The 25,991-nt window shown below is 36.9% G+C and overlaps 2 protein-coding genes across 4 annotated transcripts in view; one reads left to right on the forward strand and one right to left on the reverse strand.

Moving 5' to 3' along the window:
• POLR3G (RNA polymerase III subunit G) overlaps positions 1–6,215 on the forward strand; it is a 31,152-nt gene extending 24,937 nt beyond the window's left edge. Inside the window, exons 6-7 of the mRNA XM_052644076.1 lie at positions 1,901–2,047; positions 6,129–6,215. Coding sequence (XP_052500036.1) covers positions 1,901–2,047; positions 6,129–6,215 — 234 coding nt within the window. The remainder of the gene's footprint in view (positions 1–1,900; positions 2,048–6,128) is intronic.
• Positions 6,216–12,512: 6,297 nt separating this feature from the next.
• Positions 12,513–21,990, reverse strand: LYSMD3 (LysM domain containing 3). Of its 3 annotated transcripts, XM_052644129.1 has the most exons (4): positions 21,876–21,971; positions 19,583–19,670; positions 17,572–17,834; positions 12,513–13,178 (listed from the first exon to the last, which is right to left on the reverse strand). In XM_052644129.1, the coding sequence occupies exons 3-4, from the start codon at positions 17,824–17,826 to the stop codon at positions 12,513–12,515; spliced, it is 921 nt and encodes a 306-aa protein (XP_052500089.1). In that variant the 5' UTR covers positions 17,827–17,834; positions 19,583–19,670; positions 21,876–21,971. The 3 variants fall into 3 exon arrangements, with proteins under 3 accessions (XP_052500089.1, XP_052500090.1, XP_052500088.1); XM_052644130.1 differs by lacking the exon at positions 19,583–19,670 and having other exon boundaries at positions 21,876–21,990; XM_052644128.1 differs by lacking the exons at positions 19,583–19,670; positions 21,876–21,971 and adding an exon at positions 21,857–21,869.
• Positions 21,991–25,991: the final 4,001 nt, after the last annotated feature.

The following is a 25,991-nucleotide window of genomic DNA, read 5'->3' on the forward strand; positions in this document are numbered from 1 at the left end:
ATTAACATAGCATCATTTTATATATAGGTGTGTATCTATAGACATTTCAAAATATCTGTAAATACTATTTTGTTTGCTTGCAATTTTCCAGAGGGACTGCCAGTTGATAAAAATTGCACACATTATATTGTAGTAATAACTCATAAAAGGTAACATGGGTCAGTAGCCCCAGTATGAAGATAAATCATCTTATATCTATTACCTTCATTTTATTTGTTCTAGCTAAGCAGGGTAGGGTGACAAGAAAGGTGGAGTTTGAATTTTTATTAAAAATTGAGACTATCTGATGTAGTCTTTCATTGCCTTTCAGTTCAGTTCAGTTCAGTTGCTCAGTCGTGTCCAACTCTTTGCAACCCCATGAATCGCAGCACGCCAGGCCTCCCTGCCATCACCAACTCCCGGAGTTCACTCAGACTCACGTCCATTGAGTCGGTGATGCCATCCAGCCATCTCATCCTCTGTCGTCCCCTCCTCCTCCTGCCCCCATTGCCTTTGCTTTCCTTAAATTCATATTTGAGTGGATTTTTAAAAATATTTAAGAGCCAAATGGAATAAAGTTGTAGTTATGCCAGATACAAAGTATGTTTTCTCTCTGTATGTAATCTACAGAGCAAATATCTTACAATAAGGTGCAGTATGTACAGATTTATGAATTAGAGTTCTGATTAAGAATAATAATGTTTTAGCTAAACTGATCTTATGCCTCAATTATGAGTATTAATATATAAAACTATTGCTGTTCCCCACCTCTTAGAAAACTTGTGAAATTCTGTCACTTGTGCAAATTAAACATAGGATAGATTAGTGAGTGGATAATAACAGTAATGAAAACAGGTTACTTTTATCAAATGGAAAATAAATGTTGGTAGTCATAATAGAAATATAAAGATATAATCTTAAAGTTAAATCTGTGTCTTACGAGAAGGTGGCATAGTGATTTTAACAAGGTAAGTGGAGCCATCACATAATCAAAGATTTTCTAACTCTGTATCTCTTCTTTGCCTCCATTCTTAGGAGTATTAATAAGTACTAATATTGACTCAGATTTGAGTTTTAATCTCTCTTTTTTTTCAACCTGCCAGATACATTACGAAACAAAAATCCTTGGATATGGGAAGTATATAACGAGAGAGAACAGAGATAAAAACATAGATATCACATTTTACATTAGAAACCAACACAACATTGTAAAGCAATTATCCTCCAATTAAAAATAAATTTAAAAAAATAATGAAATGTTAAAAAACATGGATAATCTGCAAATAGGATAATTCACCCCAAGGTGACTTTATATTATTTTAAACAGTTTTAGTTAGCAGCTAAAACATAGACACTTTGAAATGTTACCATTACATTCTTTTTTCTCCTTTCATGAAGGAGAAGAAAAACAAAATAACATTCTGAAAGTTCTTCATAAGCTGAATCAAAATAATTTAGAAGGAAGTAGGATAGTAATCATAAAGATAAAGCACTATGCTGTAGAGCCGAAATCGAAGCATTGCCCAAGACTGAGGTTTTTGTGTGTTCTTTTTTTAAAATATTTTTATTTATTTGGCTGCATAGAGTCTTTCTTAGTTGTGGCACATGGGATCTAGTTCCCTGACCAGGGATTGAACCCAGCCCTCCTGTATCGGGAGCACAGAGTCTTAGCCACTGGACCACCAGGGAATTCCCCCAAGACCAAGTTATGAAATAACAAAATCAAAGAAGGCACCCATCTAATGACGAGCCAATGAGTACCTCCTTTCTTGAGGTAGCTCAGAGTGTCCTAAGTGAGGGCCTGGAGGTGTTGGTAAGGGAGGGTTAGAATTAGGTGGTAGGTAACTGTTCTTTTGAGGTTGGGCAGGAACGTCAGAGTCTGGTGGTTTCCATTTAAATTAATGAAGCTCATTTATACCAGGAATTGGAAAAGAAAGGTGAAGGTGAAAAATCAGATGAGGAAAATGAAGAGAAAGAAGGAGGCAAAGAGAAAAGTAAAGAAGGCGATGATGATGAGGAAGACGACGCTGCAGAACAAGAGGAATATGATGAAGAAGAGCAAGAAGAGGTAATGGTCTATTCTGGGAGAGTAGCAAAGCTCCTAACCTTAAGGATGATCTAATAAGGAATCAGATATGTGGTATATAATCAAAATGTTAAACAAAAACCAAGTTGATGGAAACCAGGGGTATATTATTATCCATGGCATCAAGTCTTTGGTACTAGAATTATAACACTGAAATTATAGTGATACCAAATGGAATGTAGGAGGTGAGAGTTACTTGATAGACAGCTTTGACCGTGGAAGTTTGTAAGTTAAGGAAATGGTTCAGTTTAGTTTGAGATTTATCTACTTAGCACTTTAAGTCAACAATAAGGTATAAATTATGGGTTTAGTCATATTTTGAGGGGGAATCCCAGAAATACCATCTGGTTTTAAATCCCAAAGTGCATGTGGACGCTATCAGAGAACATTCATAATTCAACCTCAAGTATGACTGAGTCAGAACTCCGTGTTTTAGATTTGGGATTTCCAACTTTCAGAAACAAGGTGCATTTCAAAATAAGCTGGAGTCAATCAAGCAGGGTGATTTTGTTGGTCACGGCCTCTTTGGGACTTTGTAGATGCCTCACAGAAGAGTTTCTTCTGTTGATACATTCCAGTGACCATTGTCTTCACTCCATTTCAGCTTCACACACCACACTGATGAATCTTTCACCTGAACTGCTCCACCTAAGAAATCTTAATTATATGCTACAATTACTTTGCCTTAAATTTTGGTTTTAATGAAATTTATATTGGGTGTGCAGGAAGGGTATTGATTCATTTTTATCTGCTTCCAAATGGCTAGCCAATTGCCTGCCTCATGTACTAAATAATTTTCTTATTTTTTTTAATTTTTTTTTTTTTACTTTACAATACTGTATTGGTTTTGCCATACATTGACATGAATCTGCCACAGGTGTACATGAGTTCCCAACCCTGAACCCCCCTCCCTTTTTTCTTTCTGCATTGATTTGAAATTCTCCTTTATCAGCTCTTAGATTCCTTCATCTGCTTAGACGTATTTCTGGCCTCTGTTCCATTGATCTATGTCTGAATCATCACTAAGACATTCCAGTTAATAGAAACTTCTCATTATTTGTTAATATTTTAAGAGTGTGTTACTCTTTTTTGAAATTTTCCTGAATATTCTTTGGCTTTTGAAATGCTCTGTTTATAAAGTCTAGACTTGAGTTGAGCTGTGTTTGAAATTAACATCTGTCCTAACAAGAACAACAAACATTAGAATTCTGGTAATTTCAGAATTCTATATAGAGTACTAAACACCACCAATGGGTTCATATAACTGTATTTCATTTTTAGAAAACCCAACTTTCTACTTTAATAAACAAATGATACATATTTTAAGGGTGAGGCTAGGTGAGTCTGGGTATAAGCAAGCTCAAAGCCTTTCCATATTTAAAGTTACTCTCTTCACTCTTTCTAGCAGTTAACTAATGAAAAATTACTGCTAATTAACTCATTGGAGAAGGAAATGGCAACCCACTCTGGTGTTCTTGCCTGGAGAATCCCAGGGATGGGGGAGCCTGGTGGGCTGCTGACTATGGGGTCGCACAGTCGGACACAACTGAAGTGACTTAGCAGCAATTCATTGATATATATATAGAGAGAGAGGATGCGATAAGCATTTTGTTTGGAAGAGTAAAATGGAGCGAATTATCTATATAACACCTACATGTAAAATTGAGAAAACATGGACTTTTTCTTCAGCCTTTTGAATGTTGTAGTTAAAGAGCAGGGGCCCAAATGAAGCCAAGAACCCTTTACACCATCAGTTTCAACAGGTTCTGACTCTGTACCAGTCTATGTATCAAGATTACTAATCTCACAGAATTACCAAATGTGAGTCACTGAACCTACTTGGACATGCTGATGTCTAAACCCAAGTAGCATATGCTCAGTTTGAAATGCAGTGTCTCTTCCTTTCTCGTTTCCACCTGTGTGTACAAACTGGCTGGCTTACAGCTCCACACCGGTGTCCTCAGCAGGGTCTCGTGTACAAGGTGGCCTCACCTGAACCATGCCACCCCTCCCCCACACACTACCCCCAGGATTCAGCCAGGTTTCCAGACTGTTGGATTTCTTAGCACCAGAGAAACCAGGACAACTTCCTAGATATAGTAAGGGTCTGAGCTGGAAACAGGAAATTAAAGTGTTTAGGGAGGACAAAGTAATGAAAGACATACCTGAATAATACAAGTTAACTTTCTTACGTTATTTATATAAATTCATATATAGTATCCCGCCATGCAGATCCTAAAAAAGATGATATCCAGGAGACTTTCTTTTGAGAATAGTCTCTATTTCTTAATTACTCTGTGATAGTTCCTGCTATAGATAATAGAGATATAGAGATTAATTTGGCATGGGGTGAAATAGAAAAGAATAGCTTTGTGCTTTGCCAGGCAAAGGGGGCCACAGCAGGCTAACACCCTCAAAACAATATCTTGGAGGTTAATTTTTTATGGCAAATTTCAATCATGTTCAAAACCTAGTGACTAGTAATAAAAACACCTACAGACTCAGCACTCAGCTTTAACAATCATCAATTCATAGCCAGCCTTTCTGCCGCTCTTTCATCCACCCAGTCCACTCCTGCCCCCCAACCCCCTTCAAAGCCCCAGCTGCCTTGGATCATTGTAAAGCAAATCCCAGGCATTGTATCATTTCATCCATAAATATTTCAGTCAGCTCAGTCGCTCAGTCATATCCAGCTCTTGGTGACCCCATGGACTGCAGCACACCTGGCCTCCCTGTCCGTCACCAACTCCTGGAGCTTGCTTATGTGCATTGAGTCAGTGATTCCATCCAGCCATCTTATCTTCTGTCATCCCCTTTTCCTGCTGCTTTTAATCTTTCCCAACATCAGGGTCATTTCCATTGAGTCAGTTCTTCGCATCAGTCGGCCGAAGTATTGGGAACTTCAGCTTCATTATTTCAGTATGTACTCAAAAATAAGGGCTCTTTATCACAGTAACATTATCATAGCTAACAGAATAAAATGTATTTCTTTAATATCATCAAGTATTAAACTAGTGTTCAGATTGTTTTGATTGGAAAAAAATATTTGCTTGTTCCAGGTGGAATCCAGTGACAGTCCATGCACTGCATGGTTAATAACTCCCTTAAGTCTCTTTTGATCTATATCCAAAATGGATTTTTGAATATTTGGTAGAAAGCAGAACTATCTTGAGTCATTTACATGGATAGTAGATGCTAAAGCTGAAACTCCAGTACTTTGGCCACCTCATGCGACAAGTTGACTCATTGGAAAAGACTCTGATGCTGGGAGGGATTGGGGGCAGGAGGAGAAGGGGACGACAGAGGATGAGATGGCTGGATGGCATCACTGACTTGATGGACATGAGTCTGAGTGAACTCCGGGAGTTGGTGATGGACAGGGAGGCCTGGCGTGCTGTGATTCATGGGGTTGCAAAAGGTCGGACACGACTGAGCGACTGAACTGAACTGAACTGAGTCTTACTCACCCAGAAGAACTGGAATGTTCCCAGGGGATTAATCTCTCTTAAAAGAAACTGAGCCACCCTAGATAGAATGTAGTATGTTATCTTCTATATTTGATTCACTATCTTGAGGTCTTTTATTTATTTTGATAGGAAGCAAAAATCTCTGCTTATGCTCAGCTATTATAACTGAAAACCTTAGTTCTGGTGTAGTCAAATGAATGTTAGTGTAAACTGGCTTCATTTATTGTTTGTACATTTGTTTGGAGTAAGTGTATAGTGGTTAAACTAGCTAAACCACGTATTATCCCTCTTCTAAGGTATAATGAATGAGATGTATGCTGGTAACGTGTAATGGGCACCCGCGTATGTTCTCTCAGCTAGTTGGTGCCTGAGACTAGTAGGGGATGGTGGTCTCGAGGAAGAAAGAGCACAGGTAGATGTGTGAAAGTTAATGTTTTAAGCATTGAAATAACAGAGACTTTTAAGCCTGGCATAGTTTCTAGTTACCTAACTTTGGTATTTATAAACTTATGTTTAAAGGGATAGCCCACGTTATATTCTTTAATGTTACTACTCATACTTTTAAAGTTTACTGAGGAGTATACCATTTCACTTAGGAAAATGACTACATTAATTCCTACTTTGAAGATGGAGATGATTTTGGTGCAGACAGTGACGACAACATGGATGAAGCAACCTACTAGCTATGGAATTTCTCATAAAATATTTTTATGATACAGCTTCTGAACGTTTGGACAGACTTATTTTCTATTTTATTTCTGATAAGAAATGAGTAAGTACTTTATTTTTGTTACTGTTTTGTTAGAAAAATACTTGTTACTAAAATATTCAGAACCACTCTGAGTTTACACACTAGTTACCTTGTCAGTCAATCTCTGACACTGACATTCCTTCTCAACACCTCTGTCATCTCTCTAATGTATTCAAGTGGATTGTTTTTTTTTATGTTTTGGATTAGAATGTGCCTGAAGAGTTTCTGCATCTTTTTTTTAAGAGTTTTTGCATCTTTTAATCTATGTATTCATACTTTAAAAAATTATTATTTAATTGCTGATCTTTTCTAAAACTGCTACTAGTCATAATGGATTTCTGTAATCTGAAAGTTGGTTTAATACTGCACGTGGAGCACTTTAGAAACAAAGAAACTTGAAAATAATTTTATTTTTTACTTTTACATGGTATGTTCTGTGCCACTATATTATGACTACATAAACCTACCTGAGCTCTTACAAATGCATATTTTATGAGATTAAAAGTTTTGTGATTGGAAACACACGCACAGGGAAAAATGCCAATCTGAGCTAATTTCACAATTTAATCTGAAACCAATACAAAGACCTGGGATAAATAAATACCTGAATTTGAGGCTAATTTCATATCATCCTATAGATCAACTAATCATCCCACTGTAACAAGTTTATTATCTTTGAGTCATCGGTTAATGAAAAATTAGACTGAGGTATTTAATTTCATACTTGATGAAAATGTGGAGTAAGTTCAAGTTGTATAAATCTCATTGCAGAATGCATATATGTGTAATCTGTGAGGTGTAGTGGCCTCTGTTACATTTCATAGGATTCAAACTGTCCAATTGATTTAACAATGCAGAATAAAACTCAGGTCACTTTGAAATTGAGATTAATCTTTTTTGACTCATTTAAAAACTAGCTCCCCTTTTTGTATTGGGGTAGGAGAGAAGATATCTAAAATCTTCAGCTTCCAATGACTCACATATGCCAAAGATTTTCAAAGACATTCTTATTATGTATTTTTAAAATGATTTATTAACATTACTCACCAGAAGAAATAACTTTTCCCTCTTGGGAAGATACCACGCATTGCCCTCTGACCTGAGAATCAGAGCCGTAGATTCTGTTTCTACCTTTACTATTAAACTCAGCCTTGAAATTGAACTTAATGAGGTTTTCTGTGCCTTAGTTTCTTCACTTGTAAACAGTTTTCTATGAAAACTGCTTAAATTCCACCCAGAGTTCACCATGTGTGTTCATTCTCTCACCTTATGGCAATGATCATGCTTAAATTTGATTCTCACCCTCTAAAAAAATTGTAACTGGCAAAGCGATTGAAAACAGTTTTGAGAGACAGACTTATTTTCCTCACAAAATGTATTGAAATCTGATTTTCCCATCTTATTTTCTAGTGGAAAAAAATGTGTATTGTCTTGTGCCATTTTGTAATATGGCTTTCTCAGGAAAAAAAAGACCACTTTCAACTGTAATATTTCCTCAGATCATTCACTATGGGTGTGAGGGCCATTATTCAGTATTGTGTTGATCCTATGGGATTTCTTAAAGGAGTTTATGAAAAATTTTAAAGATTATAAATGGAAAACATGAATGAAACACTCTAAAGTAGCAATCTACCTAAGAGGAGAAGTCTCACTTTTCAGTTGTAATGGGCAATAGTCATTTAGGATTGGTAAATTACATGCTTCTTTTTCTCTCAACTCCTTAGTGCTACAGCTAAATACTATTTAATTTATACAAATCTTACCTTATTGTTCTGTTTACTTCCTTTTTTATGAATCTGAAGATAACATGTGAATCAGGCAAATACCCCAAAGATACAGGAATCTTTTCCTGGCTTTCAGTCAGTTGCCACCATTTTAGTCCTACAGATGGTAAAGCATCTACTACGGGCAAGGATTTGCTGGGGAGGCCCAGCCATGTCTATTAAGTGCATTGCCTTCCTCCTTGGGAAGATCTTTTTATAAGTTTAAAGTAGACTAATTGTGAGAACAGGCAGGAAGTATTTGTGGGTTGCTTTAACAGTGGCAATCTTATTTTTCTGGCTTAAAATCTAACAAGACTGTGAGATTATTCTGTAAGAAGGTAAACTTTAGTGCAGAGATTCGCCTCATACTTGATGGTGAAGTGTCTTTAAAATTTCTATATATAAGGTGCAAAACTGTTTTGTTGCTCTAATGCTTATTTTTTATTTGTTTACACATTAAATTCCTGCAAAAAAAAGTGTGTCCTTTTGTTGGATATTATTTTGACTCTACTGAAATATGTTTGAGAAAACTAATTTGTTAATACTTATTTTACCTAGTACAATAACTGTGTATTTGTTGAGCAGGATGCCAGTATCAGATGTTCTTGAACAAACCACCATCAACAATAAAACTCTAGGTGATTAAAAGCTGTAAGAACAAACTAAGAGATTTGGATATTGAGAGAATGCTGACACTCATTGGACCTTGTTAACCTTTCCTTCCCCACTTTCAGATGTACAGTATCATGGCTTTTCTTTAGTATGCTTAAAGGCTCTGAAGTAAGTAACTTTTTATAAGAAAAAATATAAATACAACTTTAAGATTAAGATGCTTTTAAAAATGAAGAAACCAAGGTTTACACCACAGATTCTCCATTAAATAACTCCAAATAACTGATTTTTGTTACTAGTATTTTTTAAAATTAGTATTTTGAGATGAAGTTTGTTTCATAATAAAATTTAGATGTAAATAGAGCATATTGTTACATGATCAGTCTGTAATCTCCATGCCTCGTAAGGCCTTTTTTACTGCAAATAACGTTCATCTGAAATTGGTTTTCATTTCCTTTCACTTATGTACTATAAGTCATCCAGTGTATTTTGTTTCAATATAAGGGAGAATCTAAATTGGTAAATCTTTGGCAATTCAATCTATCTTACATAGTATCTCTTTTATTAAATAGCTAGAAGAGGAGAAAAGATTTGCTTTATTCAATTAAATTAACCGGCTTCCATTTTTGATTGAATAATAAAATAGAAACTTTATTACATTTTGTATATCTTTTAAAATGTGAAAAATAAGGGGCAGAAAGTTTTAAAACCCAGTTTTACAGATGTACATGCTACCATAATATTCTACAATTCCATGCTGCATTTGTATAAAATATATTATACAAAGTTTTATATAATTTGCATACATAAAATAATTAAAGCATTCAGATTTCTGTGATCCAACAGTGCAATATGCACATACTGGGAAGAAAAATACTGATTTCCTGAGCAACGTAATTCAAAATAAGAATGATTCCCATCATAATGTACCGTTTAAATACAGACTTCCCAAAACTCCAGCTTTTACTCTGTAACACTTTGACTGGATCCTGTTTCATGGTATTTCTAAAACCTAATTAATTGTATGCTTCATATTCCAAGTAGGTAATTTGAGTAAAACTAATGACTAAATAGTGGTTCATTTAAAGAACTCTTCAGGCCATTGAACAAGTAGGGTTCAGAAAAAGATAAGCTTTAAAACACAAGTTTTCGAAGAAGTTAACATTACTGTCTTCTAATTCCTAATGACTCTATAACTGATCTTAATATATCTACTAAGGACACAAAGCCTATAATTTTCTAGGAACAGGATTGCAAAAATAATTTAAATACCATCCATTGTTTGAAACAGGCTTAACCATTTGTACCCAAACTTTAAGAAAGAACTGCCCCTTTTAAAAATAAGCAGGTTTTTCTTAAACACTTGCAACTCCAACATTTTAAGTGAACCAAATGCAGTGATTCACAGTTGTTACTTTTACATCCGTATGTACATACGTGTGTATGTATCTTCTAATGTAAAGTCTCAAAGTAAATTCAAATAAGGGTTTCAACACAAAAGCCACAATATCAAATGATAACTTTATTAAGTTTTACAAAGCAATCTGCATTTACTACAAATTTTGTAGTACTACTTAGTACTTTTTAAAAGTTAAAATTATTTTATCTATTAAATGCTTAGGAAATTTTTTTTAAATGATAAGGATTAAAATCTAGAATTCTATATATATAACATAGAATTCTCTCTATATATAACATATATATAGAGTTATATGTAATTCAAACTATATTCAATCAAGTAAAAATATATATTTAATTTTAATTATATATAATTCAAACATAAGGACAAAGGAAACTGCCTGTGTCATACGGATATGTTACACTTCCTTCAAGGAATAGGACACTCTGCAAGACAGAAAATGTTTTTAACCAACACAGAACACCTACTTTTTAAAATGTTAGTGATTTTGGAAATCAGACTTCTGTCAACTTCCAAGTATCACAAGCAGAAAGGAATTCTTGACTATCTGAAATTTCATCAATTTGATGTAAACAAAGTTCTTCAAAGGCCATCTAGCCCATTCTACCCTAAAATAATCTTTATTTTCTTCCCTAAAACTTGATTTTCAGCAGGCTTAATAAATACAATGTAAACTGACCAATTTAACACTGAGCATAAATTAGAAAGATGACCAAGGCACATTAAAACAATTTTTAAAATCTCAAACTAATAGTCACTCAAAAAATCAATTTGCTACAGACTTCCATATTAACGCTTTCTGGTAATTATCTAAGGCCCTCTGATATATATATGGAAGGGCTTTAATGTTTGACTTCTTTGTCCTGTCTTTCTCAGACACATTGCTCCTGAAAGTACATTAAGCCTCATTAAGCATGCATATTTTGTTCACCTCACTTTGTATCCAGATTGAAATCTGAAATATAAAACAACTGGTCAAAAATTTTAAACATTAAAAGTTAGGAAATAATGCCCAGAAAATGAGGTGTTATAATGTATCTTAAGGTACATACTTTATTATACACAAAATAGGCAAGCCAGACTCCACCAAATCTTGCTTCTAATGAATTATTTTGATAACATTTTAAAAACAGATACTTTTAAAAATTAAATCATGGAATCAATATGCAAATGCAATTTAGTCAGAGTCTGTCTGATCCACAGTAGATCTTAAAATGTGGCCCTATAAAAACCCCTTCTTTCTGACCAAACCATACACCTCTGGCCTCTGTTCCCCAGTGTGATGCTCTAATTCAGGGAAAAAGGATCTAAGTTGAACATTTTCTCTTTGAAAAACTCTAGAGGCAAAGGGATCAATAAAGCAATATGTCTGTTACTGCTCATGCTAACGGTCTCCTCACCCCTGCTCTTCTGCAACAGACCTCAGAGACAGACTGAAAATGTTTTCATCCCATTAACTTGTGCTTGATAGTGCAGGTGGAGGCTAATTTTATACGGCCTATGTTATGAATCCTATTGGACTATCTAAAACAACGCTTAATTCTAAAAATTATATAAGGCATTAAATATAATTAAGGCATGTTACTACATGTAATACAGCAACAACTTATTACAGTATGTAAGGAAATATTTCCTAAATAATGGTAATCTGTACATGTGTAACACTTTCATCAAAGAACAACAAAAGTGCTTTCAAATATCAGAGGCAAATAAAATTACTTAAAAAACAAGCAGTGGCAGTATTCTTTAAGAGAGAAAGATAACTTTTACAACCTGACATAATCCAGTGTTCTAATGACCAAATGGCAACTTCCCAACAGTAACACATTATTTGGGGGGTTTAATAATAATATATCTCACCCTCTATTACAGACATTACAGATAACTTTCCCATTTCTGTTCTACTTATGCTCTCATAGTGTATGAACTAAATGTTTTTTTTTTAAACTTCAAAATAGAATTTTAAGTGCTATCAAATAATTTTAGAATCAGACTTTCTTGCAACTGAACATCTTGATGGTTCACAGTATTAAAATCTCCATCAGTTGCAGACATCTGATGCTATCATTATTTGCTTAATAAATTTATTACTAATAACCTCAACACAAAAATACTTAAAAAATAAAATTTAAAGGTAACCAGTCTTGACTAAGAAAAATGATGCATTTTTCAAGAACTTCCTGGACACATATTTAAATTCATTTCTGCTTTAAGCATTGATAAAACAGATAAGATTCACTGCTTTCAATATCAACAACTAGCAACTGTAGGGATTTTATACTCAACCCATTTGTAAGTGGCTCCAAATAACAAAAGGTGAAAAAGCATCTTCAGTCTCCCTAAATTCTGCCTTTGAAGTGGTGACTGACTGTAAGTGATTCACCACATTCCAAATGCACATGTGGTTGGTAACACTGTAACTGTGAACTGCCTGCTATGTTTTGTGTTGAGCAGCAGGTAATTGAGAATCTTGACTATATAGTTTATGATCGTCTTGTGGACCAAAGGGTATTCCTTTAGTTGGAGCAATTCCATTTTCCATTTCTCTCTGCTGTGATGGGGGTGTGACTCCTGAATGCAAATGTGAAGAATCCACTGTTGAATGGTGACTGACATCCACCTTAGCTAAAATTTCATAATACAGCAAATAAAACACTGGTGTTATTATGCCTACTATCAACATTATCACTACAGCTGTCCACCACCCTATTCCCCAATCTGCTCCATAATAAGGGTCCTTCCGTTGAATGTTTTTGTTGTCAGGTTCAAAACGGACCTGTTGTGCTGTCAAAGCAGACACCACCTCATTCAGGTTCTCTCTTTTGGTGTCTGTACATTTTACTATTTGTTCGATGTCCCGGTCTACTTCTTTTAGAAAGCTACCAGCTGACTCAGTGGAAGAAAGAGAGTCATTAGCTGACAAAAGTTCCTGTTGTTCTGGAAGGTATTGAACAGTAGAAGGACGTGAAGCCTGTCTTCCTTTTGGAGGATAAAGTGTTTCAGTCAATGAACTAAACTTTTTTACTGGAATTTTGATAGACCTAAGGGCAAAAAAGTCTTGGTCACTGATGAGATTGTTAACCCTCTTGATATCTGCTACCTGTAAGAAAAAAAAAAAGCAACATTCAACTAAATTCTGAATCAAAATAAAAATAGGAACAAGTCATTCATCCCAGTTACTTTTAGAGGGGAAAAAATGAGCTTAATATTAGAAGTATTGAGTTATCACATCCAGATTTTATCTGTGGGTTACAGTTCTACACCACACTTGATCTACCAGTCTTAAGAAATCACCAATTATATTCTACCATCACCCCATATATTGTTAACACTAATTCTAGTTATTTAAATAGATTCTAGGATCTTTTGATATTTCTCTTTGTACCTCATGTACAAATATCACACTCTGCTGCTTATAAACAATTTGTGAAGGAAGGATTACAGACTTAAGTTCTTTCTTCTTATGTGGCAGTTAAGAGTATAGGCAAATGTCAACTTAACCCAATAAAAGTACCATGTTTTATCAAAACTAAGATGCCATCCACTCTTAGGATGTCCCATTATTTTATGTATCATTAAGGTAAAAAAACTCCACCAAATATTGAAGATGCCACCATTCTAATTTTAAATATGTTAAAATATTTTATTTTTAAAAATACACGTTGGAATAAAGTGATAATATATCTCCCTCACTTGCTTTCTGAAGCCATTTCCCCCCAAACTTCTTGCTGTAAATGCATTATTCAGCTCCTCCCAAGATCAGTCATTTCTATAGGCTTTCCTTGTATACTTTATATAGTCCTCAACCTGTCTATATATCCTATCCAACTGCCAACAATGGCAAGAGTAAGGGAGTATTTCTCAGGCTACCAGTTACTATGCCAGATTCTCCAACTACCTTTAAATTATTAGTCCATCAAAGCTGTAAACTAAGCCCTTATCATTTATCACCTGATTGATGTCAGAAAGGTTAAAGTGAATCTAGGATAACACTTAGATTTCTGACATGGCCAACAATGGATAATCATGTCCCTTATAAGATACGGAACACTGGAGAGGGATAAGAGAGAATGAACACAGATTTCACATGTGTTGACTTTGAGGTGCCTGAAATATGAAAGTGGAGGATGTCCAAAAGGCAGTTAAGAGATGAATGTCTAAAATTCAGAATGATCCAGCTAAAGAGAGAGATTTGTGGATTACTAGCAGAAATGATAACTTAAGTCACAAGAGTAGATAGATTTGCTAGAAAAAGGTAACACAGGAAAGATCCCTGAGGAATGCCAACATTTGAGGTGCGTGCTGAGTGAGAGAAAGCCACAAAGGAGCCTGACAAACAGGAGCCAGGAAAGCACTATGTCATAGTGGGTAAAAGCACAGGCTACCAGGATTTGAAGCATGACCTGGACACTTTCTAGCTGTATGATTTGGGGCAGGTTGTTTAACCTCTCTGCAAATCAGTTTCACATATGTAAAATGGCCCTAATACTACTACCTACCACATACGGTTACTGTGAAGATTAATGTATTAAAATGTCCAAAGAACATCTATAGTGAAACACATATATTATGCAAGTGTTAGCTTATATCAAACTTTAATAGTAGGAAAATCAGAAACCTGCAGAATCCAAGTTGTCAAAGAGGGTTTTTAAGAGGCAGCAGTGGCCTGGATTAATTGCATATTACTGATCCAGTGTGATGCAGGATGAGAAAAAGTGAATTCCTTTGATGTATATGCATGGAAGGAAAAGAGAGGAGATGACAGTGTAATGTTAAAGGGTGTAATGTTAAAGGGTGTTTCGTCATTTTACTATCTTAGGAAACTTTTTAAGACAAATGAGGATTCACTGACAACCTGAAAGCCTGACCCTATTCTCTTTAAATGCTCTTTTGTTTGGTATTGTACATTCCAACTAATAACTACTCAGCAATTTTTCTGAACCATGCTTCCAAGATTTAGCCTCTCTCTCTCTAAATATCGCTATAATGTTTTTTCTGTTATGCAAACTTCCTTGGTTACATTCAGGATTCCAACCGTGAACTTTTTGTTCCTCATCACTGTTTTGTAACAGGCATATTTTAATAATTCCTAAGGTTGAATATTTATAAGCAGAATATGGCACTAACTTCCATAATTTTTAAATGATAAATCCTTTTTGTAAGATTAATCCTTTTTTTTTCCTATTAGTTGCGCTCTGTCAAACAGAGCACTGTTTAACTCCCTAACTCCGCTTTATCAGTTTTCCCATTACTATGGCCAATGACATCTTCTCTGTTAAGCTGCCTTTCATCACTCTACATTTAATTAAGGAAACAGCAGACACATCCTGTGATTGCCCCTAATACATTTTCTATCAGCTTCTTCTCTATCCTTGCTATAAACATTTTAGCCCACGCACTTACATTCATTGGATATTCTAATAACCACTTTCTTGGATTCCCTCTAACTCACTAGCAGGTTCTCCCTGCCCCACCCCTACCCCCATTTTGCAGCACTCTTTAAAACCTTAAAATGATCTTCTCTTACTATATATCAAACTTTTCCTCAGTTATCTTAAAGCACTTCATCCTAGTCTGTGTCACTCATTTCTGACACACCTAATAAACTTCCTCTGTTGTCTACTTTATTTCCTCCTTGCTATCTTTTCTACTTCACTGTCATATGTCTGAAATACTTAGTCCTTTTCAAAACCTCACTGATTAAAAATATGACCTATTTTTAAATCATTCAGATGGCATTTCAGATTTCTCTTTTTCTAAGAAAACTTTCCAGGCTCTAGAAAACTACTGTTTATCTAATAAAACTACTAGACCATACTCTTCTCTTTGATCTCCATGTTGATATTTTTAGCCTTGCCCCAATCTTAGAAGTCTTGATTACTTTCCATTAACAACCTTCTAAGGTTTATTTCTCCGTGGTCTTATTTCTCTACAGAATACATATTAACAATTTTATCTGCATTAAAGAATGAAATCAGATCATTTTCTGATTTAACAATAAATAATGTTCCCATGCATGAACAAATCACAAGAAACCCCAAACCCAGCTTTTCTTACTCCATCAAGAAATGCATTTCAATAAAATATTTTATTAAATGTTTAAATTAAAATGTATAATATTTGTTTTGATCAATCATGAATAACTGCAGTACTTATTCATAAAAAATAACACAATAAAACACATAAAATTTAAAAAAATAAAAAACACATAGAACCTCATGGTCATAGGAAACTTTATAAAATTAAATTTAAATATGTATATAAATTTATCAATATATGTGTGTTTCTACTGCAGGGAACTGTGACAGGTAATCCATAAAAGGTTTTCAAGCATAAATATATTTTATACTATGAAAGATTTTGAGGGGGAGAATGAAAATATTAATCAAGGAGAAAAAGGAATATATAAAATTTCATGCTACCAAAAAGAGAGCTCATATATATTTTAAATGAATGATTTTAGGTAGCAAATCCTGGTGGTATTTAGAATTCCATGCATACATTTAAAGAATATTGTAATAGTCTTTTTTTTAAATATCAATATTGACAACATTCTGGAAATTAAATTATTTGAAACAATTTTAAGTCACGATGTATTTAAGATGTTCACTTCAAAATGTGCGAGGTGTTACATAGTACATACATTTCAAAATTCTTTTGGGAGCATAAGAATAAAAACTTTGATAACAAAGGATTTAAATGTGTTTACATGAAAACAGATTCCATGTTATGGATGCAAGATGGAGATGACACAGATATAAAATGAATTTAAACAGAGTTTAATACCTAGTAAAATAAAAAATATACCTCTCCTCTATAAATCCCTCTTAAGAGAATCTATTTCACAGAAACAAAGGTATTAGTAGTGACGACATTCACTGCCCAATGCAAAACATGGAGAAAATCCTGACTACCCATGAATAAGAGAACAATTTAATAATTGTGGTATGTCCATACTATGGAACATCTTAAGCTATATACCATAGTGAGTTAGACCTGTATGGCTATCAGGGATGTCCATGATATACTAAGAAATGAAAAAGAGGCAACTTTCACAGTAACATGGATAATATAAACCAATTTTAAAAACATCACCACATACATATACGTCTCCCCCCAGAGAAGGTATGGAAAGAGATACACCAGTGTGTGGTGTGTTAGGAAGTTGGAACAGGAAAAATATTTTCCTCATATATTTCTACATTCTCTTACAACTTGAATAAGGAGAAAAATAAATACATTTCAGTGTTTTCAATCCGAAAACAAAGTCATTTAGAAATAAACAGAATTCAAGTGTTCACTTAAAAGTTAAGAAGTTAACATCCACCAACAGGGTAAGAGATTTCTGTGGAAAGAGGAAAAAAGCGGGGGCGGGGGAGGGGTGTGTGTGTGTGGAGGAACAAAGATGAAAGGGCATAGACTTTACTTCAACTTGTACTATGAACAAATAATGTATTTGGGGCTGCATTATGCAAAATCAGATTAAAACTTACCGTACAACAGTATTGAAGGGCTATTGCATTTAAAGTGTCTCCTTCCTGTATATCTTTTGTTAACACTATAATGTCATCAAGTCTATCTTTTGATGTACTTCTTCGGATTTTTTCTTTTCCTCGGGATCGAAGCTCATACACTTCAGCATCTTCCTCCAACATATCACTGTCTGTACAATTTCCAAATGCATGTACTTGAGCACTTGAATGAATTCCTGGAAGAGGAAAACTACGATTCTGATGCCTCCCGGCCATTTCCAAATCTGGTGGGGAAAGAAGGCAGAGAAAACTTTGGAATGTAGCTGACCCATTTGACTAATTTACATGAATCTTATATTCAAGACACTATATTTTGTTTTTTAAAGAATGGTTCGAGTTATTTAAAAACTTAGGTTCAAGTTTTGTAGCTGTTGAAGAACAATAAGCATATCTGGCAATGGAGACAATGGGATGGGAGGAAGAGGTAATCCATTATTTTAGACTGTATGTCACAAAACAGTGATGCTTACATTTTAATAAGGGCAAGCTGCTGTATTTTTTTAGGTCAAAAAATTAAGTTTCCCCATACTGAGTATGTGAAGAAAATATAAGAAATAACTTTAAGATCACACATCTTAAAAATGTGTGATCATATATATAATTTATAGTTCTGATGGAATCAAAGTATATATATAGTTTTTACATATATACACACAATGCTTTTATAAACCCCGAACTTTCTGAGTTGTCCTGAGTTTTAAGTTACATGAGACTGAACTATCTTTTGGTCTCCCTTCCCACTTCCCTGGATCAGGTTAATTTCAGTATTTATATTTAGTACAATATGTGCCATCTACACAGGTCATGATTTTGCTCTCAACCAGGGATTTCTTCCCTGGCAGCTTTTCATCAAATTTTAAGGTCAATTTAAGGTCCACAGAGACTGTGAACAGATTTTAAGGCACTATATTCACTTACACTTCAGAGAAGACATTTTAAGACTGAGATGAGAGCTGACATACTCACTCACAAATCACCTTCATCAAGCTGACCTATTCTCATTAAAAAAGATTAAGTGGGAGAAATTCTCCAACAGGAGGGGCATTCGGTGCTATGTGTTCTGAATGGATGGCTTTGACACAGGGGTGCCACTATGTACGGCAATGCTGTCTGTGTCATCAACCACCCCTGTGAACCCAACTGCTTTCTCAGGTCATCCACGTGGAGGGCTAGGGGCACATCATCATCTTTACCTACCCTGCATTGCGTCCTGCGTGGTGAGGAGCTCATGTATGACTACAAGTTCACCACTGACGATGCCAGCAACAAGATGCCCTGTAACTATGGTACCTAGTACTGCTGAAGCTGTGGCTACCTGCCACAACCCCTGTTGCCAACTTGGCCCTAGCCTGGGGACTTCCTCATCCCTCCCAGAGCATCTCACCCCACCATCATGTTCAGGGTGGATGTGGGCATGCAGGTGGCAAGGGCTCTGCCTCCCCACCTCCAGGCCACCCAGCAATTACCCCTTCCTGGCCTGGGGCCCCAGAATATAGACCCTGCACTAAGGTTTCTAAATCCCTTCTTACCTCTGTTAGGAGAGTGGGATCCCAGGTGGCAACCAGACCCTCCCCCACCAAAGTCGGTTTTAGCTTCATATTAATTATTCACATAGGGAAGGATAGATTATTTTCAGTAATTGTGAAAGAGAGTAGAGAAGTAGTAAAAGGAATTGGGAAGGTAAAATACTTAGGCCTTAACAATGTGGCTCAGATAGGAAGAAATTAAAGGTCACACCAAGATTTCTGATTTATGTCCCTGAATAAACATTGGTGCCATTTGCTAAGATTTGGAACACTGGAAGAGCATTGGTGAGGGTGGGGGACTTTGATTATAAATTCCTTTAATACAACCAAAAAGAATGTCAAATAGTCAAGTGAACTATGTAGTCAAATTCAGAAAGGTGTGAGTGACATAATTTCATGACTCATCTACACATAGGTGGAAACTGAAGCTGTATAGATGAAATTACCTAGAGAGAGCGCAGAATAAGAAAAGTGGGTCCAATGCGGACCCTTGGAGAACTGCTACATTTAGTATCTAGATGAAGGAAGATCAGCCTGCAAAAATGGAAAAGAAGTAATCAGAGGAGGAGGAAATCATGAAAATGCTGTGCAATGAAAGCCAAGACTAAATGATTTCCCAAAGGCAGCTGTGAATACTATATGGACAAGCACCAGGTGGAAAAGAAAAAAAAATCAGAAAAGACCAACTCCAAAAATCTGAATTTGTAATATACACAATAGATCATCTACTATGTTGGGACATACTTAGAAAATTTGGGAAACTATTTCATATCATTGAATCCAACCCCAGAAAACCAGTTTCTGACCCTGCTCCATGGCAATACAGTAATGCTTTAAAAATTCAAAAGTTTCTACTCAATAAGTGACTAATAGCTACATATTAAGTCGATAATTTCACCTGTTCCCCCAAGAGCTACATTATACTACCATAAACTAGAACTCCTAACTCAGCAGCCACCAAACTGAAGAAAGCTAGCCACATTTTACATCTCAAAAGCAGTTTTAAAATCACATCTGTTCCTTCAAGGAATTCTAACAAGTGACAACTCTAACAAGGTTAAAGATGAAATTTGTTTTAATACAATAAATTAAGGATGCTTTATTTTTATTTTGTTCTCAAAGAAGTTGAAAGAGTATCTCACCTTCACCTAAAACACATAATAGTTTTATTTCCACTTTTTTTAACAGTCTTTCAATACTGTCTTTAGGAAATATCTGTGAATATTGTGGATACCTAGGCAAAATTTTATACATATGCACACTTTTCTGGGGATAATATTTATTGTTTTCATATTCTCAAAAAGTTTTACAAGTTATGAACCACTTAATATACAGCAATTTACACTTGGCTATACTCAGTTATGCTGCCAACTTTAGACGAAAAAGTCTGATAATTTGTTCTTAGAATCCCAAAGTGGCTTAGTACCGCTGAAATTCACTGAGCAAGGCACAAAAGCTATTTTAGATACTATTATCAATGTCTCTCCATATATGTGCTACACAGGCGGCGCCAGTGGTAAAAAACTTGTCTGCCAAAGCCGAAGACCTAAGAGATGCAGGTTCGATCCACTGGTCGGGAAGATTCCCGGGAAGAGGGCATGGCAACACACTCTGGTATTCTTGTCTGGAGAATCCCAGGCACAGAGGAGCCTGGCAGGCTACAGTCCATAGGGTCGCAGAGAGTCGGACACGACGGAAGCGACTTAGCAGCAGCGACTCCATGATACACTGAGAAACAGTATCTGTCTCACGATCTCCTCACTCCACTTGTACTGAAGTAACGCAGGCAGTAGAATACCACAAACTGGATAGTTTGTTTCTGAATAATCAAGAGTTGGTTGTGTCCCTAATTGATATGAAAAGCTAGACTCTGGCCCTGGCATATAATTATCTGAGCCAACTATATAAAAGGTTACAAAGTACACAGTAGTGAAGTCATCTGGCTCAATTCTCTCCACCTGTTACAATTCTCTTACGGCAGGACAGAAAACACAAGTGCCTCCTTCAGAAACTGAAACAAGCCTGCATGCTACGTAGATTGCAAGAATTGGCAAAAAAGTACCCCAATGGACCCCATGTTAAAGCACTCATCAGCTCACTCGGTAACTGAAAACTATTTCCCCAAATACCTGCGTGCTCTGTAAGTGCTGTTGGGTGTTTTCGCTTTGACGTTCCTTAAGCAAGTAGCAATAAAACGGCCACAGGTCTCAAGCTACTTCAGCACTGGGACAGTATCAGAGAGACTGTTTTCTCAGGGCCAATCGAGTTTCTAAAAACTTAACTTCCCCCCTCCTCCTTTCCACACGTCTAGCTTTTTTTCTCTGTTACACCTAGCGATGATTAAACCTCAGATCCCTATGTTGTCATCGCACTTGGGACGATGCGTACCAGATGCTGTCAATGAATATCCAACACAAACACGAGGTTGTGGGAGAAAGGTAGCGTGTCTAGTCGGGAAACGCTCTGCTCCGGGATGCGGGCAGGACGGAGCCTTTCCTCTGAGCCTCAGTTTCCCCGAGAATGTATCAGGGGGCTTTGGTGGAGCCGGTCTCGAAGGTTTCCGCTGCCTCGGAGTCTCTTCCAAGCGGGGCCGGGGTCCGAGCCCCCGACACCCGGCCCGCCACATCTGCGGCCGCTGGGTCCGCGCCGCCTCCAGCGAAAGGGCATTCGGGGCCTCAACGCCGCCGACCGGACTCGGCCACCCCCACCCCCGCACCCACCTCTGGCCGCCATCTTTACCTGTCCCGTTAGCAGGGGGGACTCAACGAGGAGACGGCCACCAGGTCCGCCGCCGTCCCGGGCCAGTTCATGGCCGAGCCTCAGTCTCTGGCTGCCCCTGTCCTCCTCCACCCTCGTCGCCGCTGCCGCCGCCACCAACGTCTCCGCCTTTCGCGCCGTGCGCCGCCGCCACGTCCGCAAACCTGCCGTGCGTCATCGCGTCAAGTGGGCGGAGGTGGGAAGGGACCGGGAGGAGGCGGCGGGCGGGGGCGCGAGGGCGAGCCCAAGAACCCGGGACTCTCTCACCACAGGCCGACGGGGGCGCGCAGGCGCACGGATTCCGCCGTAGCCCGGGAGTCGGGTGCGGGTTCCAGCCCCGCCCCTGACGCCAGCCCCGCCCCTGACTCCCCGCCTTCTGCCCCGCCCCTTCATTGTCCCCAGTACATAAAAGGTTCGGGGCCAAGTCCGCAGGCTAATCGAGCTATTTGGGCGGACCTCGTGTAGTCTTCTGTTTCTTTCGCACAGCGTTGGCAAAGACCGGCTGGAAAACACTGAGGGGGACGGTACTGAGGGTTTGTGAGGGTTTGTCCGGGGCTGCTGTGCATTTCCTCTTTGCCTCTGAAGACTTGTGTGATGTGAGGAAGGACGCCCCGAAGCATAGTATTGACATCCATGTTTTAAATTATTTCATGCTTCTTGCTCTTCGTACTGAATCCTCTCGACTCCTGCAGAGAAGACAAAATACTGGAGGGAAAAAACCCTTGGGCGGCAGAGGACAATTGTCTCAGCCTTTATATTCTTAGATGAGGAAAGTGAGCCACCTAGAGTTAGGCCCCAGAAAATGTTTACCCTCGAGCCCGGGGTTTTCAGGCTTCCTTTTCTCAATGAGACAAGGCTATTTACAAATTGCAACTTAATTTGTTTTGAAAATTAACTGAAAGTCAATAAGATTTTAGTTTGTTAAATGACAAACTCATGACATCATACATGGTGCTTCTCAGAAATTTACTGAATGAGTGTGATAACGTGTTTGAATTTATGTAAATAAGTGTAAAGCGTTTTTAATGATGTGCGTAATGTCTCCCAGTGTTGACGTTAGACTTTACATTTTGACGACCAGGCTGTTCTTATGACAATATAAATTTTAGACCCAGACAGGCAGGGTGCAGTCTACTTCTTTGAGGAATGTCTGAATATTTATGCATCCTGAAGTCTTCGAAGCTTTGTTTTAAATTATTTTCAAAGATTATGTTTTCTGTTTTCTGGGAAGTGCCTCAGTAAAGGTTAGGAATTCTGCATTGCAATCTTTTTTCTTTTATTTCTGAAGATAGGCACTGTGCTCCACAATGCAACAAAAAGAACTGGAGTAGAAGACTTAAAAAAAAAATTGTTTTTTAAGTTTGTCGGAGCTGTTCTGTGTGCTGTTGCCCTTCTGACACCCCTGTCTGTAACCATTTATCACTGAGACATTTTCTCATCAGTAGACAAAGGATATTTCCCCTACTTGATGTGTAGGACTCAAACAGCTCAGCCTTCATGAATGTTAATGTGAACACAACCTTCTTTCTGCATATAGGTTTCTTTTCTTATTTTAATGTCAATAGGCAGTGGAATCCATGTGAAAGTCCAAGAGATAGAATTTCAAGCGCTTCTACAGGACTGCTACCTATTCCCTTTGTATAAATACTTTCTCAGTGATATGTGCATGCTCTTGAACCATTATTTATATTTCACAAAGGTGCAGTTACTAAACTTTTTACACAAAGACAATAATAGTTATATTTAATTATAAAAATATACAAAGGAGGCAGTTAGCCATGAAGTTTGGCCAAGTTCCAAAAAACTGGCCAGTAGGAACAAATACTTTGTCTGAGGAAAAGGATGTCCCTAGTATTGAGCAAGGCTAAAAGGATTTTCAGTTTTTTAGATCTCTGACAGTTTTCAAGCGAAGGCTGTAGACAAAAAAATATGTAGTTTCTAGGAATGTGTATTTCTGTTAAACATTTAGGTTTTGTGGTATGTCCCAGAATAAAAACTGTATTTTAATAAGAGTGTAAATTGATGCAACCAGTTAAGAGTGTTACTTGGAAATATCAAAGTTAAAAATGAAAATGACTGAATTATTACATTGCAAAGTAATTACCTTGGATTCACTTACAGATAAACGTATAAGATGTAACAGGTATTTTCAGGAATGTTTATTACAGTAATAGCCAAAAATCTGAAAATATGTTAAATGTTCATCAATAACAGACTGAAAACTTCTGGTACTTTTAAATAATGCAATATTATGCCTTTGCTCAAAGCAATGAAGTTGTTTTTAGTATTTTCTGATTTATTAATTTAATTACCTACCATGCTTTTTCTGGAGAAGAACTAAGTGTGAAATCTTTGTTGTAGGTATTGGGGATACAATGCTTAAAAAGCCAAATTTTCCTTATTCATGGGGCTTCCATAACTAGGCACATGGAAAGAGAGTTCTCCAGAATGTATTTTAAAGAGAAAAATAAGTAAGATGCCACATAGAATGTGTGATGTCACTGCTTTGGAATAAAATTTTATTTTATTTATTTATTTATTACTATTTTATGACTTTTAATAGGACCAAGTTGTTCTTTTTTTATTCCATAAGTTATGGCTTTTTAAAAAAGTTTTTAATTGGAGGATAATTGTTTTACAATATTGTATTGGTTTCTGCTCTACAACAACATGAATCAGCCATAAGTATACATATATCCCCTCCCTCATGAGCTTGGATTGTTCTTGACTTCTCTTATATTGGAGCTGGACTGTGATTCCTGTTTCTAATTTGATGGCTGTACTCTAAGTAACTGGGGGGAGGTAGGATGGAGGCATCTCCAAAAACCTCCTGGGTATTCTCACGAGATGTCCACTTACATCTGAATCTTAATATTGTCATTACACCATCGTCATTATGACCACATATGGAATAAAATTTTAAATGCACACCCCTCACCCTCCCCACTCTCACACACACACACGTTCGTATATCTGTACAGGAAAGTGTGTTTAATTTTTCTTTCTAGAAAATTACTAAAGAAATTTTTAACAGTGGTTGAAAGGACTAGATGTGGTGGAAACCTTTGCCTTTTCTTCTTAGACCTCTCTACATAGACTGAATTTTTATTACCACGTGCTTTTATTATTATTGAAAAATATTAAGGTTGAAGACTTTTTTTTTTAATAGGCTGTGCTTGACGGGTCTTAGTTGCTATGTGGGATTTTCTCTAGTTGCAGCGAGTGGAGGCTACTCTCTAGATGCAGTGTGTGGGCCTCTCATTGTGGTGCCTTTTTTTCTTGCTGAGCACTTAGGGTATGCAGGCTTCAGTAGCTGTGTTTCCTGGGCTCTAGAGCATAGGCCTAATAGTTGTGGCACAAGGGCTTAATTGCTCTGTGGCATGTGGGATCTTCTTGCATTGGCAGGTGGATTCTTTACCACTGACCCACCAGGGAAGCCTGCGTTGTCTTGTTGAATAACTGGACTTGTTTTATCCACAGTTAGCCAGTAGTCAACCATGCACCGCTTAATCATTCCTGAGTCTCTTTGTGCTTTGTATTCAAGTACTGAGTATCTATAAAAATAGAACCAAATCAAGTCCCTTGGAATGAAAAGACAAAAGAGTAATGGAACATTTAATTGTTTTTATATTTCTTCTTTATTTCCCTTTGCCAGATTCCTTTCAACCTTGCTTTTTGACTCTCTACTCCTTGTATCCTTTTATCAGCCGTTCCTTCTCATTCTACTTTCTAGAAGCAAAGACTATAGTACACCAAGGAAATACTTAAAGAACTTTAAAACTGGATTGCGATGAGACCTAAAAACTCTCCTCATCTCTGATCTTCAAACCATCTATATGTAGAAAAAAATTATTGTGTCTCTTCTCCAGAAGTCTTTAAAAAAACAGACTGCGTGGTTTAGATATGTTCCACTAGAGGTAAGCCAGATGAACTCCCTAGCTGCTGTTCCTCCTCTGATTCTAAAGCAGAGTGATTGTCATAATCAAGGGCTCCCTGGTGGCTCAGACAGTAAAGAATGCGGGAGACCCAGGTTTGATCCCTGGGTTAAGAAGATCCCCTGGAGAAGGGAATGGCTACCCACTCCTGGAGAATTGCCTG

This window comes from Budorcas taxicolor, chromosome 7, assembly GCF_023091745.1.
Source record: "Budorcas taxicolor isolate Tak-1 chromosome 7, Takin1.1, whole genome shotgun sequence".
Lineage (NCBI taxonomy): Eukaryota > Metazoa > Chordata > Mammalia > Artiodactyla > Bovidae > Budorcas > Budorcas taxicolor.

What these genes read in the sequence shown, in the direction of transcription:
- LYSMD3 (XM_052644128.1), bottom strand. An exon ending in CCCTTCAATACTGTTGTACG is followed by an intron (nt 13,179 to 17,571) that starts GTAAGTTTTAAT and finishes TTTTTCTTACAG; the next exon opens with GTAGCAGATATCAAGAGGGT.